The sequence below is a fragment of the Pseudophryne corroboree genome, chromosome 4 (assembly GCF_028390025.1).
Source record: "Pseudophryne corroboree isolate aPseCor3 chromosome 4, aPseCor3.hap2, whole genome shotgun sequence".
In the NCBI taxonomy this organism is placed as follows: domain Eukaryota; kingdom Metazoa; phylum Chordata; class Amphibia; order Anura; family Myobatrachidae; genus Pseudophryne; species Pseudophryne corroboree.
This window is the reverse complement of record NC_086447.1, coordinates 734,961,609-734,981,369: the sequence shown is the minus strand read 5'-3', so window position 1 is coordinate 734,981,369 and position 19,761 is coordinate 734,961,609. Positions and strand designations below refer to the sequence as shown.

Below are 19,761 nucleotides of genomic sequence, written 5' to 3'. Positions count from 1 at the left end.
TGAAGCCGGCTATGAAGCAAAGATAGACCTGGAACTAGTGTGCTCTGATACTGAAGCCGGCTATGAAGCAAAGATAGGCCTGGAACTAGTGTGCTCTGATACTGAAGCCGGCTATGAAGCAAAGATAGACCTGGAACTAGTGTGCTCTGATACTGAAGCCGGCTATGAAACAAAGATAGGCCTGGAACTAGTGTGCTCTGATACTGAAGCCGGCTATGAAGCAAAGATGGGCCTGGAACTAGTGTGCTCTGATACTGAAGCCGGCTATGAAGCAAAGATAGGCCTGGAACTAGTGTGCGCTGATACTGAAGCCGGCTATGAAGCAAAGATAGGTCTGGAACTAGTGTGCTCTGATACTGAAGCCGGCTATGAAACAAAGATAGGCCTGGAACTAGTGTGCTCTGATACTGAAGTCGGCTATGAAGCAAAGATAGGCCTGGAACTAGTGTGCTCTGATACTGAAGCCGGCTATGAAACAAAGATAGGCCTGGAACTAGTGTGCTCTGATACTGAAGCCGGCTATGAAGCAAAGATAGGCCTCGAACTAGTGTGCGCTGATACTGAAGCCGGCTATGAAGCAAAGATAGGTCTGGAACTAGTGTGCTCTGATACTGAAGCCGGCTATGAAACAAAGATAGGCCTGGAACTAGTGTGCTCTGATACTGAAGCCGGCTATGAAGCAAAGATAGGCCTGGAACTAGTCTGCTCTGATACTGAAGCCGGCTATGAACAAAGCATATAGATATGGAAGCTGCTGTCCCATAAATGCGTGCACCTCAGGACACGGGTGATTATCTATATTTTGTTCCATGCATGCAAATGTTAATGCCGCCCACTTTGCCTGTGACCCTGGATTGGCTCTGCTATCTTGCATATGCTGAGGATATGTTTTCAATGACATTTCCTAGAGAAAATGAAATGTAATGTTATAGGCATCCCTTACCTGGTTTCTTATCTGATTACTGGTGTCCGCTGTCAGGTATTTATGCTCCAGATACCAGGCTCTCTCATTGTAAACTAGCTTGGTTCCATACAGCAGGCAGAACTGAAAAGAAATAAAAAAAAAGTCAATTATCCACATGGAGAAATAAGATTAATTATTAAGAGTGAATTATGACTCCATCAATAGGCGGCAGTAAAGCAAAACACAAACACAATATATACAAATATGGTTCTATGATCCCTATATATATATATATATATATATATATATACTTGGTGTATACAGATGTGTCCTCATGCATCTTGCTTCAATACGCCACACAGCAGGAGATGCCTGGCATTGGTCAGCTGACAGGTCCTGTGCAACTCCGTTCAGTGTCAGGAATATATATATTTTTTTAATCAAAAATGTGGTTTATTCGCATCGCTATGTGAATGAGACGCACAAGCAGACTCTGATGGGGATATGCGGCATGCCTATATTCTGTGTGCGACCGCGGCTGTATCTCCATACAAAATGCTATCTTACAGTGTGTGCGGTCCCACACAGGATATAGGCAACCAGCATATCATTTTAATCATCAAATGCTGCTTGTGTGTCTTATTCACAGCATTTTGCAAATAAAACGCAATTTAATGGGAAAAAATTGCATGAAAAGATGCTCGGCGCTACCAAGTGACGCACTAGAAGGGCTATTTAATGTTCAGGGAGGCTAGATGCAAGTGGACACATCTCTATATAGTAGTATTGTATAGCAAAATGAGCAAAGCATTGTGTTACTTAGGCTGATGCTTGAGTAACGCAAGACAGAGACGCTCCAACATTCTAAGGCAGAAACCACTAGTAGAAGCATGTACATCATATCTCAGATTAGTAATATACAGACTTTGCTGATCATGCCAAACTATGGTTTTACATGCTCATTCAGGAATTAACAGATTAAATAATGTCTGTAAAGCAGCCAGTTTATTTGCACATTTACTAGTCTATAATGATTGTTCCATATCTCACCACATAATAAAAAATGAATATGGGTATATTATGAACCCCCAATAACACCCAACAAAAGTAAGCATTAGGAGCTTCTAGGTGCAGAAACATACATTAATAGGAAAAACATTTTTATCTGTGCGCTGTGTCTGCTATCACAATCCTGAGCTAGCAATAGCACTGGGGGACAGCCGATGGTACGGGCACGGTTGCTGTCCTTGATACATTTTTGATAGTTACCCCAGGCTTTGCATGGAGGCGCAATTGAAGGAGAGCCACTGCTGGCCATCTCAGGCTTCAGTGATGGCAAATGGGTCATTCCACTGTCACATACGGAACATCTGTACAAGTTTCAACATATACATTTTGTTAACACTTAAAACGGGGAAGTTTAAAAGAATAAAAAGATGGATGTAATATCAAAGTGCCTAACTAGGCTTATTGTTTAGGTAGAAAAAAAAATATTCTCCGTTATACCCAACACAATATCACAAAACTTAGCTGTCACATGCAGGACAAGCCAAGTTCACCACTGTTTTGTGAAGGAAACTTCTGCTTGATAATCAGGGCCGGTGATAGACCTTGTGGTGCCCAGGGCAAAAGTTTCCTATGGCACCCCCCCCCCCTTAAGGTAAAACAGGGTTAGTGCGCGCCATAGGCGTGCAGCAAACAATAGGGGCGTGGCTTCATGGGGAAGGGCGTGGTCACAATTATGCCCCCTGTAGCTGTGCCCTCAGTAGTTGTGCCCCCAGTACTGTGACCCCTGTAGCGGTGCCCTCAGTAGTTGTGCTCCCAGTACTGTGCCCCCTGTAGCTATGCCCCCGGTACTGTGCCTCTTGTAGCTGTGCCCTCAGTAGTTGTGCCCCCAATACTGTGCCCCTTGAGCAGCACTGCTTACCAAAAAAAAAATACACACCATCCCTGCTCCTGCCTCCCGACCGCTGCTGTCCTCCATCTCCGGCCGCCGGCGCCGCTCCTCGGATCTATGGGAGAGACATCATGACGTCTCTCCCATAGCACTGCATAGATAGTAGAGGTCAATTATGAGCTCTTTCGTCTATAGCCACTCCCACAATGCCGTGCCGTGCGCGATGACGCATGTTCCCCATGTACCCCTGTGGGCCAGTCCAACCCTGCCCCCTTCCATCCCACATATCACAGAGCTATACAAGCAGTGCAGAAGCATAAGATATCACAAACAACTAAAAATCAATACCAGAACCACAGGAAACATATAACACGAGAACTATAGTAACACATAGCAGCTAATCAGTATACCAGCATGTGATGTCATAGCATTTTAAAACAGTAACTGGTAAATCTTTACCACATATTTATCTAGACAGATTTATACAGAGGAAGAATCATAATATGGCATGATTAAAAAATAATGCAACAGTACTTCTAAGTCTCTTCATTAAATCTTCTCTTGTATACTTTACAGAATAACATCTATAGCCCCCAACCACAAATACTAAAGAATCATGTCGCTTATGATTGGTGTTCCCAATTATATTTCTATTTAGTTCTCCTATCAAGGCAGACATTGGTCCAATTAGTGGAGTCTTGCCCCTGTTTAAACCTGGCTCCAATTACACATAAGCCGACTGTCTTGTCTAAAGGCCTGATTCCTAGGTGGACACAGTAGTGGCTGCCAGGTTTTAGGCACATGGACAGTTTATTGGTGCATGGAGATGCATATGATGGCCATGATGTACTGTATATGGTGCTCATGGTGGTATATGGTGGGGATGAGGCAAGAATAAGAATTGGCATGTTATTATGATGAGCCTAAGTCTGCATGGGTTGGGTTCAGGTGACCGGATTTTGGGATCCCGCCAGTCACCATACCGACGCCGGGATCCCGAGCTTTAGATTGTCGGCAGGAGGGTGAGCACAATGAAGCCCCTTGCGGGCTCGTTGTGCTTGCCACAGGTTCTATTCCCACTCTATGGGTGTCATGGAAACCCACGAGTGGAAATAGTCCCTTGTTAGTTGGCATGCCGACTATCGGGCTGGCAATCGATCGGGATCCCAGCGTCAGTATAGTGACTGGCAGTCTCCCAACCGCCAGTCACATAACTACATCCCAGTCTGCATATGGTGGGCATGAAACATATGGCGTGCCTAAGGCTGCTTTGAACAAAGGACTGTGTGGGTATGGCTTTCTTAATTTTGGCACAGGGTGGCATGTAAGGTCATGAGCTTGTAGAGATGGGTACATGGCTGTAATGGATGTTGTGATATCCATGAAGCTGTTAGTCTGGGCTCAAGGCCATGTGTGGTGGACATGTGACTGTATGTGGTCAGCACGAGGCTGTAATGCTGTCAACAAGGCTGCAATGATAGACAGTATGTACAAGGCTGTTGTTAGTACGGTGCAGTTATGTAGGATCTAGCGCTGTAGAAGGTGGCATAGGATGAGATTATAAATCGTGGTCATTAGCATATTATGTGGAACACAAGGCTGAATGTTGCTGCCATGGTTTACTATGCAGACTATCTACCTTTTTGGTTAACAGAACAAGCTAGATATTTACTGATGGTGTCAAAGTCAAAAATATTACATAGAGAGAACATACAAACTGCACACATTTAAGTCGCTATACTTGCAAATATGCGCAGCGAGCACAGCAATATATAGTAACACACGCATTTGCTCGGACATGGCACGGAGATGGATTCGGCGCTTGTTTCATACAGTACATGGTTATAATAATGTCGGGCACCAGACATCATGGAGATTTAGAATTGGCTGATGAATTGATGTCATGAATGTGTATTATTTGAACAGAACCAGATGCGCCCGTCATGTTTGGTATTGAAGCAAGCAGAATGATGTGTGGGTTAGTTTGATGCTTGTTGTGAAGTTGTGGGACATTGCAGCGGATAGATATGATTATATGCATAAAAGCTAAGATCACTTAGTTAGAACAATGAATGATCAAGCCAACCATTTACTAAGTTTTCAGGGCTGAACCTGATCAGCATATACAAAGAGAATAGTGACTCAATCATAAAGGAGAGAGAGAGACCCCTCCCCCAGGAACAGACACACAGGAGAATAGTTCCTGTCGGGGGGGGGGGGGGGGGGGGGGTCGGGGTCAGTTGTGGGGGCCTCTGAGGACAGATATACTGTAACTCACTCACACAGCTACCTTACACACAGCAAGCATGGCTGGATCATCACCAGGCTCCTTACGAAAGGCTAAGTATCATAATCTCAATATCTCATGGCTGATTGGCATAGATTAGTTAGTTTGGAGATACAAATGGCTTAAGGTTAACGAGGTTTGGGCAGTTGTGTGATTGTTGGGTGTTTCTGTTGATACTCTGTGAAGTCTGTGATGAATTGGAACAGTAGACAATCTGTAGCATAGTATTTGTGGTATTTGTTTGCCTATGGTGATTTAAAATAGATTGTGCTGGTTTGTTATAATATATCTTGTTAATCATGAATAAGACCATGCAGTACTTTTGAATATGTGCTTGTAGCAATGGCAGGCTGATACTTGTGGGTACCTGGTGGTCTGGTCTTGTGATAGCTCATATGCTCTGGTTATTGAGATACTGTGTTTGCTTGAAATTGTGAAAGGTGATTTAGATGGTTTGGAATTGTAAAATCAGAACATATGCATTGTTTTGAGGCTTGGACATTTTGGAATAAAATGGAGTCTTGTGTCTTCTGCTATGTGATTGTGGTGTAGCAGAGAGTGCCATGTGTTTGGACCTGCAAATCTAAAATGGCTGCTGCCGGGTGTTTTCCCCTCCCCCTTTCAACCATGTGTTGCAGTCTTTGGAATCATGGGAGTTTTCTCAAAATGGAGTCTAGCTTCCATCCCATGCGGTATTCAGCATTGACTAACTGCGCAGCGATTGTCTCTCACATGTGTAGTTTTATCTGCAACCATATTGTTCTTACTGTTATTGTGAGCCATTTCTCTCTCTCTCTCTCTTCTCCTCTTTCTCACTTATTTTCCCTTAAAACGTAATTGTATTGTATTGTATTTCCTGTGTAGTTATCTGGTTAGGTAGTCTATGTTATATTGTAGTGTATGACTTGTATTGTATTAATTCTTTTGCAAGTATAACATTCATAATATATATATAAGGCGTTAGACCCTAAGCACGATATCTGTGTATTTCTTATAGTGTTAAGTATTCTCAGAGCGTCGGTGACGCTCGAACAGCATTCGAGTTAATAAGGTTATACTGTGTTGCATTTACACTCTATCACTACACTAAGGTTTTACTGCATAATATACTGTTTATGGTTTAGATATAAAGGTTTAACATTGTGAGCGTCAGCGCCGCTGGTGATCTCCTCGTGGTCCCGAGCGTCCGCTACGCTATAGCGAATCATTACTTTAGACGGCAGCCAATAGCGTGCCTGCCTGTGATCTCTTGGCCGTGAGCGAACGTGACGCTTGAGCGTCTCGACTACGGCTAAGCGATTGCTACGCAACGAGCGTACCCTTACGGTACTCCATACGTGAATAGCGTACAGTGTTCTTAGACCTCATAAAGGGTTTTATATAAGATAAATATTTAGCTTTATCAATGGTTACACTAGGAGAAGCACTACAGCTGTGCCTCTTGCACAGTACAGCATATGCTGTTTATATTTTTGCAAACCTGCACCTAACAAAACATAGGTCTGGACTGGACCTAATATGACCCATTATTATTTAGGAAGATAGACAGTGCTCCTCTGTATATAAAGTCATATAAAATAAAGTAATAAATAAAACACTTGACTAAAAGAATGTGCAACCTCACCGCGCAGTGCTGGATAAAAGCAGAAGAATGAATCACTTCCTTCTGTTTGATCGCAGCCTGGCAGGGAATAAATATGTATTCAGAGTCAGACAGCAATTTCACACAAAGGAATGGCAGCTGGGAGTGTGGCACTTCCTAATGCACTTCAAAGAATAAATATGAGGATTTGGGAGAGAGTCCCAGATTATGATTAGCTCAAGCAAAGCTAAGAGATTCACAAAGCGGTGATATGAAAGACAGAGCTGTGCATTGTTATTCTACAAGTGTGGTGGAAATTATGTTCATCCTGGCACAGTGTTTACATGAGTAATCAAATATAAAGTAATAGCACGCACCACCATATGCACTATTCACTCATGGGCGACTGTTTGAGTAAATGAGTCCATCATTTGCCTAAAACACTGAATTAATTAATAAAATACTGGCTGAAGATTGCGGTCTATAATTTTATAAACGTATTCCCCAATTAATGATAAATCTAGCTGGAAGAGTAGAGGAATAAAGACAGCAGATGTACAGCAGGGGATTAATTTCTACTGTTCTGCAGCAGACCAGTTTCCCCAATGCTGCTCTGCCCTTTGACACTCTGAAGGAGGTTTTGCTGTTGCATATGACAGTGTTTTTGTTGATCGCCAGGGGCGTAGCTACCATAGGTGCGGGTAGTGCAGCTGCTATGGGGCCCAGAGCTAAGAGGGGCCCACCTTGGGTGATATGCAAGGGCCCTTACAAACCTTTGCCTTGGGGCTTTCAATATATCTAGTTATGCCTCTTGACTTGCTCATTGTAATGTGGTATAAAATTAATTGGAGGGCATTATAATGTTTCATAATCTGAACTGGGAATCTGTAATGTGGCACAATATGAAGTGGAGGCACTATAGTGTGGCATAATATGAACTGGGTACACTGCATGTCATAATGTGAATTGGGGTCACTGTGTTGGATAATGTGTACTGGTGGCCCTACAATGAACTAGGGCACTACTATGGTTCATAAAATAAACTAGGGCACTACTATAGGGCATAACATTAACTAAGGCACCACTATGGTTCAGAATATATTATTATGGGGCTTAAAATTAACAATTGCTGTGGATAGGTGTCTCTAGATGCATTAGGACAGGGGCCCTTCAAAATGTTGCTATGGGGCCCACAAAGTTCTGGCTACGCCCCTGTTGACCGCTGATGTAGAAACATATTAGGCATGTCCAGTTTTCAACAGACACCCCTCAGTGGGTGGTCCTCTAACTTTCAAAAGGGCAACACATTTTCTCAGTAATAAGTTAAATCAATATATTTAATAAAAGAAAGGGAACCCTATCTGTAACAATACAGCAGTCATGTTAGGCATGTTTTAGGAGCTATCATATAAAAATATTATAACAAAGCAGTAAGAAGCTGAGGGTCGCCTGTTACCCATAACAATTACATTCTATGCTGTTAGCTGCAGTGTGATAAGGTGCCTGGTGGCTTCCATGTAACTATATGGAACAAATACTGAGTGTATAGTCAATATTACTGCAGTGGGTTGTTCTCCGATTACTGTAATTATTATTTTGAATAAACAAGTGAATATAAATAATGGGCAACAGTCCAATCACATGCCCAAAAAATAATTTTGCTTGGCTATCAGACGACACATGGTAGTGCTATTTGTTTCTTCAAATTATCAGTAACAATTTACATGTGTCATGTGACTGTGGTTGTTACATACCTGCCATGACAACCAGTCATATGACACAAAACATGAGCAGAAAGATTTTAAAACACCCCTCTTCACAGGATGCTCATTTAAAGCACAATTCCTACCTCTTCTTCTGCCATCATGCACATGAAGGGAGGGCTCCCATCAGAAAACCATCGGGAACAAGCTTGAGTGCTGAAACGCAAATGATTTCCAGCCAAGATAGTCTGTCTTTGAGTGACAGCCACATGTCTCCCCCACAAAGAGATTTTGCAAATGTAATGTGAAATTATACAAAGGCATCCTCAGATTTGTGTAAAAAGGTACAGAACTTGCTGTTTACAACACACACAGTACACAATCTGTGTTGGATTGCAACTTTATTAATAGATGCTAAACACTGAAAATAATAAAACTGAATATTTAGACTTTAAGGCTCATGACAAATTTTCATGGTGTGTGGGGGTGATGTGGTGGTTTAAGTCTACATGCTGAGCTAAAAGGCAAATGTAGTCATATGATATTCTCAGAAATGCATAGACTTTATGCTCTGCTGATTTACCTACTATTGTACAGTATGTGCTTCTTCTTACAAGTTATATATATATATATATATATATATATATAAACTTTCATTTATTATGGTTTCACATGTAACCAATACACTGTAACAATTTCAAGTTACTGACGTGGTTTCCTTGAAAATGTAATGTTACTTTTAAATATATATAATTTTTACACTATCTATACAGCAATAGAGGTTTTCTACCTTAAAGTGGTGATTATACACTGCCAGATGTACAGAGAGCAGAAGGCAGAAAACCAATGTACATACTTTTATATTGTATGGCTTACACCTAACATATCAAGATAACATCCTTTTGGTTGTCCGTACTACCACTAGTCTTTATATGTAATCTACAGCATTGTACAACTATGGAGAGAAACTTGGCACAGCAACAATCTAGGCAATGAAAAGAACCTAATACCCTATATGAAATACTGTAAAGGGGCTAATTCCGAGATGGACACATATGGCACCGATGTGCGAAAATACGCAGAATCCGCAGGAGGTGTCTCGTGGTCCGCTGCTGCGTCTGAAGCATGGAATCTACTACATGAACATCATCAGCCCATCGAACACTTGAGTAACCGATCTCTTCAGGGTTTCGGCTGAAATTCGTAGGGGTCAGTGGTTCCAAATAAAGGGGACAAGGGACCCGATTCAGACCTGATCGCTGCTGTGCGTTTTCGCACAGCGGCCGATCAGATATTAACTGCGCACGCACGCGCATCGGCAAACAACAGGCATCACCGGTCAGCGACAGACTGGTGCAAAAATTCTAACTGCACAGCCATTCGCATGCTGATTGACAGGAGGAGGCCGCTTGTGGGTGGTAACTGACCGCTTTCTGAGAGTGTCAGGGAAAACACAGGCGTTTCCAAGCGTTTTCAGGGAGGGTATATGACGTCCCCTCCGGCCCGATCAGCCTGTTCTCATTGCACTGTAGAAGTACTGGGCTGCGCACAGACTGCACACACAGGGCAAATCATTCAATGGTGAATGAGGTGCGAACGGATTTGCATCTGTCCGCTGACTGAGAGGGTTTTTAGCAGCTCAGCGTACACATGCAATCGCACACTTGCACAGGGAATATACACTCCCCTTGGGCGGCGACTATCTGATCGCAGGGCTACAATTTTAGCAGCCTAGTGATCAGGTCTGAATCACCCGTAAGGTCTCTCTTGAATATTACTGAGGAAGAAAGTGGAAAGAACTATGGGAAAGGTCTTTTTGGTATAGCATTCTTTTTGACAGCTATGATCCCACCCAGCCAAGAAATAATAAATCAATTCCAGGATTTCAATTCGGACTGCACTCTGGAGAACAGAGGCGGGAAATTCTGATGAAAAAGCGTCATAGCGGGAGGTCAGGTAAATCCCCGAATACTTGTTCTTTCTGGGTTACCATTTGAAGTTAAATTTAGTTCTGAGGCTTTTGGCTTCCCTATGGAGCAGCATGGCTTCTAACTTGGAATAGTTAATCTAATAGCCTTAGAAGGTGCTGTAAGACTGAAGGACAGAAAAAAAGGTTAGGGACATTTTTTTTGGTTGAGTCAGGGACAGGAGAATATCATCTGTGAAGACAGTAATCTTGGGATTGATATGATCCATTTGCACACCTTGTATATCTGGATGGGATCTAATTTGGGAAGCAAGCGGTTCAATTATAAGGGAAAATATCAGTTATGACAAGGGGCAACCCTGCCGTGTGCCATTACAGATGTGGACATGGTTGTGCCAGATTAAGCCTTGGGGAGGGGAAGGGGCGGCTCTGGGGCACTTAAGATAGGGGGACCCACCCCCACTCCTCCGGCCCTCCACATCTTGTCAGCACTGCCCCCATTTGTCATCCTGCCCACCCCCACTATGGGACTGCACAATGCTAGTGTGGGGGGGGGGGGGGAGAATGTATAACAGATTGTGTATATTAAATTTAAACCAATGGTTTAAATTAGATTTAAACTAATACTTTAATAATATCTGGGTACTGTTTATAACAACACATCATTGAGAGACAACGATTTTATAAAGTTTTCTTGCAGTGCAACAAAGACAACTTAAACAACCTTAAAATACACAGAAAAAATATGCATGAATAGCAGCAGTCTCTGTACTACTTACACACTGGGACAGGACTCAGGAGGACTCTCTGTGTCTCTCTCTCCAGTCCCGAATGCTCTCATCAGATAACACAGAGGACACAGCCACATTATTCTAGCTTGCCATATATGGGGGGATCTGGGTCACTTATAGCTCTCTCCTCCCTCCTATCTCTGCACACTGTCCTGCTCGCATTCTGGTTGCCTGGCTTCTACAGCTGCACAAGAGGAAGAGCTGGTTATGTCAGTGTGCTCTGGCCAGGACCCCCCTGACTGAGGAGGCCCGGGGTACAGCGTCCCGTGTGCATTGATCAGCGCTGTAGCAGATAGGCCAGAGAACAGTGTTAGGAGTCCAGTGAGGAAGTCACCAAACATGTGAAAGGCTTCAAGAGCAGCCTTCATGAAACTTCAAGAAATCCTATTGAAAGCTCTATTAGCATCTAAAGAGAGTAAGATAGTAGGCTATCTCCTGGAGTTTGAGATATGTGTACCTTGAAGAATTGATGCTGTATGCAGGCCCACAAATCTCTTGTAGCCACTACAATATGCAAAACTCAGATCTAGTGTATGTAACACAATTTAGACCCAAAAGTGTTGGAAGCTGCCACAATTCTGACTCCATGTCACTGGTGCCACAATTTAGACCCCCAAGATATCTGGTGGCTACCTCTAAGTCCTGACACCAGATCGCTGGTGGCTACTACAAACAGCAGGCCCCATACAGTATACCTGGTGGCTAACTCAAAATGCAGACCTCCAATTCTACAGTAGCTAATGCAATACAAACACAAATTCTGACCGAAGATCTCTGGTTGCCAAGCAGTAGCAATCACCAAAAATCACCAAAAATTTAGAGCCAAAAAGTAGTGTACTTTACATCTCAAATTACCAAATACCTTGAGCCAGAAGCTAGAACAGTACATTAATCAACAGACCTGGTCCAGAACTAGTGCTGAACTTGCAGTTAGCAATGATTTGGAGCCAGAACTAGTGCTGTACCTGCAATTAGCAACTGCATAGGGTCAGAACTAGTACTCACCTGCAATTAGCAACTGCTTGGATCCAAAAACTAGCAGAATAGCATTTATCATCAACTGTCCAGTCAAGAACTAATTCTGAACCAGTGTTTACCAAGTACCTTTATCCAGCAACCACCTGAAGCCAAGAATTACATCAGTAGTGCGTAAATACACTTTCATGGAATGCACCGTTACAATCCAGTGCAGTCTCTTCGGTCATAAGTATAAATGAAAAGGCGCACACATATGAATTCTCACACTTGCGTGTGACCATTTCTAACCTTTGCGAGGTGCAATGTTACAAAACCAGGCGCGTGTTCAATGGTGCATCCGCCCCAACTGTTTTCTCCACCCTTCAGACTGTAGGATCATTTAGGTAGGGCCTTTTCTACTTTATATTTCATGTCAGTATATGTTATTTGTTTGTGTCACGATGCTCTCAATTTACAGCACTGAATACAATTTGGTACTTTATAAATTAAAGATAAAAATACACATAAAACACATTTTGGCGGCTATCACAATTTTTATTCAATACTTACTTCAAAATAAACCCCCAGATCTAGACCCTCTGGCGGCTGCACAAAATACACACCTTCAGATGTCATGTTGCTACCATAACTCAGATCTCTCGATTTTTGGTGGCTACCATAAAATGTCAACCCCAGACATTTAGTAGCTACAATGAAAAACCCTCATACAGTAACTCTAACCACTAAGTGTGATCTGAGCTCCTGTGCTCTTAGAGCTGTCTGGAGGATGCACAATAAAGTGTCTTGACAACCAGTGTAAAGACCACTTACAGCACTAATCACAAAGAGTGCTATGATGGATATACAGACTGTCCCCTGCCTTACTCATTGTTAGAAGACACTGTGCCGAAGATGGTTTTTTCCCCTGTATGTTTTTGTTTTTTTTACTATATTTATTAATCAGGAGGAACCATGAGCAAAGTCTTGTTTTTACCCATCAGTGGCGTCTTTTATTTATCAAGTCATTTCTTTGTAACATGAGGTACAGTACAGTAAGATATTGTGAAGTGAAAGCGTTATCCTTCCTGTTTCTAGTAGCATTTTCCTCTGTTTTATCTACAAGTTACTGTTCTCTTATATAAGCTGCAGGTGACTAGATAGTTCATGTGAGTTATATATACTCTTGCTTGGGGATTGTGATATCATTTTCTGTATTATAAATTGTTTGTGGGTCAACAATATCGCAACAATGATGCCATCTAATAGTGGTCTGATTCAGTGGTACACACAAACCGCACTGAGGGGGTCATTCCGAGTTGATCGCTAGCTGCCGTTGTTCGCTGCATAGTGATCAGTGGAAAAACCGGCTAATCAGCGCATGCACTGCAATGCACACACGCGTCGTACGGGTATGAAGTCCATTGTGGTTTTGCACTGGCTCTAGCGACGATTCTAACCGCATAGGCGAACGCAAGGAGATTGACAGAAAGAGGGCGTTTATGGGTGGTAACTGACAGTTTTCTGGGAGTGTTTGAATAAAAGCAGGCATGGCCGGGCGTTTTCTGGGCGGGTATCTGACGTCATTACCATGTCACTCGTCGCAGCAATCATCGCACAGGATAAGTAACTACAGGGCTGGTCTTGTTTTGCACAAAATGTGTTTGCAGGCGCTCTGCTGCACAGGCGTTCGCATTCCTGCAAAGCGAAAATACACTCCCCCGTAGGTGGTGACTATGCGTTTGCACGGCTGCTAAAAACTGCTAGCGAGCTATCAACTCGGAATAACCCTCACAATGCTGATGTTCATGCACCAGAGTGATTATCTGCTGTTGCGTGCTGGAGAGCTGATATCACAAGTAGAGCGGCAAAGCAATAGGTGTTCCTGACCGGTGGCCTGAACGAAACGTAAAACAATCCATCTCGTGAGCGTGTTATGGGAGAGCCGCGGGCGTGCGTTGATACAGGCTGCTTTCTTAGATGCATAGCCGCTTCCACAGAGGACATGTGCAGTCAATGGTGGATGCGATGTTGCATCTAGAACCACAGTGCTACTGCATTCAGGAGGGGGGGGGGGGGGGGCAGTGTGGAATGGACATCTCAGGGCTTGCACACTGAAGCACATGCTAGTCCACAAGGGGCAGGCTGAACCAGCATTTTCACATTATCGCACCTGAGACTCCGGCAGTGGGAGCTAGAGAGGATGCAACAGCTTCCTCCTCTGAATCAGACCTAGTGTCTCTATCAGAAAATTTATGGGCCATAACAATGGTTTAGGCCTGAACTCTGCCACCTGTCAAACACTGCTCTACGGTGCTAAACAATGTTTAGATCATGTGATCAGCTGTTATCTGAATCCCAAATACATTAACTTTAATGCTGGGTACACATTAGGATGACGGATCGGCAATCTGACAATCGGTAAGTGCATACACACTTACCGATCTGAGCCCCTATGTGTTGTGCCTGATGTCACAACTGAGCAGGCATTTACATGCCCGCCCAGTTGTGATGTCAGTAACCGACGGCCTCTGCACCAAGTGTACAAGTGGTCTGATGTGCCGATATATCTGCACATATATTGGCCACTGACTGTGCTGTACAACCGACGCAATATGTCTGTGAACGATGTTTGAGTTTCACATTCATGTCCTGATTATTGTATAATGCTCTTATTTTTTAAAAAGCATTAAAAAACAAAAACAAAAAAAACTTTCGATCCAACATCAAAATCATCCAGAAATCAGCAGTTTTGCCATATTGGAATCATAGACATTTGGCCCTTGGCCTTTCCAGAGAAGAAAGGTTAGATACGGCAATAATCATTGTGCTAACATTTTCAAGAAATGTTTTAAATTCAAAAGGAAAATAAAGCTATTATTACCACATTGTGACAAATACATAACCTGTTAAGAATTAGGTAAAACAGGACTATTTAGTGAAGTTGGCTACATTAAAGAGTTAAGGAATGGGGTGGCCAAATGTTAGTAGAAATATTTGTTATATTGTATGAGGAGGCCATCTAAGCTTGGGCTCTTGCCCAAGTTTCATTGTGAAATAGTGCGTTTAAGTGCATCTCCATGTTAATGAAAAGTAGACAGACAGCACACATTTTATGGCCTAAATGAGTTAGGCCATAAAATGAAATTAAATTGCCAGCAGTTGTGTCCATGTTGACTTGTGTCTTTGAAGATTATAAATGGATAAATAATATTCTCTAGTATGGTCACAGTGCTACTGTTTCTGAATAGTGACAGAACTAAAGTTTAATATACAGTAGCTCATAAAAACTTTAATATGCCTCTCTCCATGTGACCAAGCCAAAAATCTTCAACATTTATCACACATAAATTCTGCCTATTCCTATACAAAGCATGTGGCTATCTATTAAGGAATTGATTAGAGCTTGTTGCCTTTTAATGGGCCTCAGTAGTTTGTAAATCATTCCTTTTCTACACATTTGTGACGTCCTAAAGTGTAGCTACACTCGGGTCAGTGTTGCTTTCCCTGAAATAGTTCTTAACCACCTTATTGATATAATCTTCTACTTAATTGAAACAATGTTGGATTAAGCCTCCAAAACCACTTTTTCAGTTTTGCATTAAGAAGGTAAGATCAAGACCAATATAAACGTAATGGAAGAATGTAGTTGGACCATGCCCAATTATGGATGATCTACTGTATATGATAATCAGTACAGGAAACTCTACAGTGAGGTGGGGAAAAAGGAAGTGAATCCGTGACCAGTGGGGGTTGTATTTGCCACACATTAGCCAACTGCCTAATACTTAACGATTTCTTAATTTTAGGCAATGCCAAGGATAGTGAGAAGGTGCCAGATGTATATAAGGAGGACCAGAGCATAGTTAAGATCCCCACCCAAAACTATAATTAATTCCTAGAAGTTACAAATGGAACATGGTGAGCCATTTTGGGCTGTGACAAGGTGTTAAAGAGAATGTCATTCTGCATGTCCAAGATAATATTTATCTTAACCTCAATGGAGAGAGGAATAAAGGGATGGGAGAGAAAAGGACATAAAAGAAGAGCAGCTGTTGGTTGGGATAGGAAGACCCTAGGAGAAACTCTACAGTCATGTGAAGTTGGATCAATTCTTCCTGCAATCTGGGTCCTGCAGCATAGGTGCTCAGGTGCAGGAATGGCAATGTAGTTGGGGCAAGAGATGCAGTCAATACAGGATCATTTACAGGAGAGGGGGCAGAGGAGGATGATAATAGAAGAAAGCTACTTGATGATACCAAGAGAAACAAACCTCCAACCTTCATTTTTTAAAGAGAAAATGAAAGCTGATGTCATGATGTACTTGCTAAAAGGAAATAGGGTTGGAGGGTGGGGAGAAATAAGTTTTTTTCCCACATATGAATAAAGAGGTGAGCAGTGATTCTAGTAAGGTCCAACATATAATCAGAAACTATGATCCCAGGGCATACCCAGTACCTATTAGTCTTAGTGAAACCACAAGCTGGATGTAAAATTGTGAGTATGACGGGTGATTAAGATTACGTAAATGCTTACCTGGGTCACACTCCATATTGTAACCCTTAGGCAACATCCTCAAGTCCTAGCATGAAAAAGACAGGTATAGGAACAGAATAGTGGAGATCCTGTGAAGGTAAAGTTAAGTACAAATCAGTCAGGAAGTATGGGTTGGGAACAGGGTAAAGGAATAGAGGGGCATGGGCAAATGCTAACTCAATCATGGACAAACCGCTATATAACGGGGGTACCAGTGTCACAAATATAGGACGTTTTGGCTACCCTAAATAGATTGAAACTTATATAAAGTAGTGCAAAACACTGGAACACAACATTCTATTCATGATAAAACCTAGACGGTAGCCTGTGAACCTAAATAACCTAGCCAGACTGAAAAAGATCACTGTCAGGCATACCTAGCAATCTGCCGCAGAAACATGGATTCATAAATTGGAAGGGTATGGGAAGATGCATTGAGGATAGCACAGAAATATGACCAGAGGGTATAGGAATATTTTGAGTATGAAGTTACATAAGCTAATTAAGCTTATTTTATTTTTTATTACAAACACAACAAAAGGATCATGCTGCATAGTTTCTGTTGTGTGTGCTAAAACGTATCTATAATCCCAATGAACACTGTCAGGTCTAAAGAGACTACACAAGAAATGACTGATTATATGTAGTGTGCAATTGTACTTGTAGACAGTCAGGGATTTCTCAGTCAGCCCCTTTGAATATGGATCTCTCAGGGCTTTGGTTCAGTCTGTTATTGTATTGTTAACAAGCCCTATAAAGTAATAAGTAAAATAAGTAAATATTAATAGCTGCTCATTCATGCAGTATCATCTGCTGTCGCCTTTAAGCTCCATTGGGAGTTGTTGTTGAAGGGTCTCTGTGGTACATGAGTTATGAAGATCACTGGGCTTGTCCACTAGTTCCTTCTCCTTGTGGAGACCTGCAAAGCAAGTCCAAAAATGAGGATAACAAAAAAATCTTGAAACCACTCTGTGAGATTGAATGTCCATCTGATTACAGAAGGAGGGCAAGACTTAAGAGATTCAAAAGTAGGGTGGAAAGAAAATTCCCTTCTACATGATATACCTCACACAATCGGGGGGGGGGGGGGGGAAATCTAATTAGACACAAAAGTTTGTAGAGCACGTAAAACTATTTTTTTTTGTGCTTTAGGATCTGCTAAAAGTCATAGACCTATGTGCTTTCGCAACCGTGATCAGGAAAGAAAAGCATGCTTATTGCATATCTGATTTTGCCTGCCTGAGGCGAAACAAAATCCCCAATTAGTGCCGGCATCGTGGCTAACTGGAAAGCCACAGGGGAGGTAAATAGCCGCTGAATTGGATACCTCCCATAGCCTGCTGTACAGTTAGTAATGGTCACTTATGTAGTGTTATAGTTGAAAGAGCTTGAAAAAAATTATTGTAAAGGATTTCTTGGTCTTCAGGAAAACAAAAGGATAACAGGCCATGAACTCTTACTTGAATCTTATCAAAATCAAGTAGGAAAAGTACATCTACAGGCTGGCTTTCAGTTGCTTTCGAGGGATGATATCCAGGATCTCCGCCATCAGACTATTGCATCACCACCAGCTGACCAAGGTCTCTAAAAGTCTGTATACCACAATCAGGTGTGTTTGCATACAGGAGGTCTTTTGAAGCTTAATTAGGGAGTTAATATGTAACTCGTATCCTTTTATAAGTTCCCCTAACTAGCCGAGGCCGGCTAGCGCTCTGTTCTATATACACCTTTGTTCACTAGGGAGCTTTTGATATATTTTGGCGATACAGACAGGGCATTAAAATCATTAAGTTACATTCAATGTTTTAGACGGTCTCTATCCATTGTCCTTAGATACCATCTAGGTTCGCCTGAGTGTAGCGCTAGCCTCAACTTAAACCATATGTCAATTTTAAATGAGCAATATATAGGAAGCAAAAAGGAAAATATTAATAAACAGAAATTCTGTTTTGCTCTATTTCCTTTTGTTTATTTGCTTTAGGGGGATATTCAATCACAGTCGGATCCTCTCCGACGGAGAGGATCCAACACTTGAGTATTCAGTAACGGGCGTTTCCGTCCGTTTCCCCTCCCATTCCGACCACTCATTTCCACCCTCTCAGCAGCGGGGTCAAAAACACATGGATTCCGCATATCCATGTGTTTTTCGACTTCTCTGAAGTTCCGACAGGGTGGAAAAACGGCACTTCAATTGAATACTGAAGTGTCGTAAAGTTCTGATTATCAGCGGAAAGTGCCTTCTTTCCGCCCTGTTGGAACTTCCGACTGTGACTGAATATCCCCCGATGCCTCTTGCCACCTATTCTCAAACCACAATTTTTTTTTTACCATGCTCTTACTTACAATTCTTCCATGGAATTATCCTTTGACAACATTTCCCCATTCACAGACCACTTTATCCGTACTCCAAATTTCTTTCCTATCTTTGCTCCTAAACTGTAGTATGCTCAACCTGTTGCAACAAAATAAGACCTTTTAAAATGATACAATAATCTTTTCTCTCACTCCTTCTACTTGTAGCAGCTGGAGATATATCTACAGATCCAGGTCACACGCCCCATCACCTATATACAGTACACTTCATTCCGAATCACTTTAGAAATCCAGCAAACCTCAAACCAATCACCTGTCTTTCATTTATTTCATAATTGTTAAAAATGAGCCCTTAAGACAGCATGCTAGCACTTCTTATCAAACAACCTCAATCTTCTGGCAATAACATAACACAGCTCACTCAGACACTAACTGCCCCAACTGCAGCACCCTCACACTGGAGTCTTAACTTAACCCACACCTCCAGGCCAGGAAGAAGACAATGACTTTGTTTTGGAGTACATATTCCACAGTGCACATTCACACTTCTACTCAGAGTACATATCTTACATGTCCATTTTTATTAAATATATACTAACTGGATTTTCAACTATTCTCTCAATGCATTCTGTTGGATCACAACAGCAAATCCTTGAACATCGCTGCCTCTACTCTCTATAACCTCCTCTCTTGGCCTTTCCTTTTGGACTAGTCTTCATTATAATGGCCACTTCTGTGATCATACATTCTTCATGTATGATTTTTTTTTTATCACTCTTAGGCCATCACTTGGTCAACTGTAATCTATCCTCCACCACTTTAATTTCTAACTCAACGAAGCCTCCTCATACCCACAGAAAGCTCAGT

General features: G+C 42.1%; 1 protein-coding gene across 2 annotated transcripts in view; it reads right to left on the bottom strand.

The window, feature by feature from the left end:
* Positions 1 to 19,761, bottom strand: part of ACOXL (acyl-CoA oxidase like) — a 990,492-nt gene that overhangs the window by 146,576 nt on the left and 824,155 nt on the right. For both annotated transcript variants that reach the window (XM_063918088.1, XM_063918087.1), the window contains exon 18: positions 944 to 1,045. In XM_063918088.1, the coding sequence (XP_063774158.1) occupies positions 944 to 1,045 (102 nt within the window). The remainder of the gene's footprint in view (positions 1 to 943; positions 1,046 to 19,761) is intronic.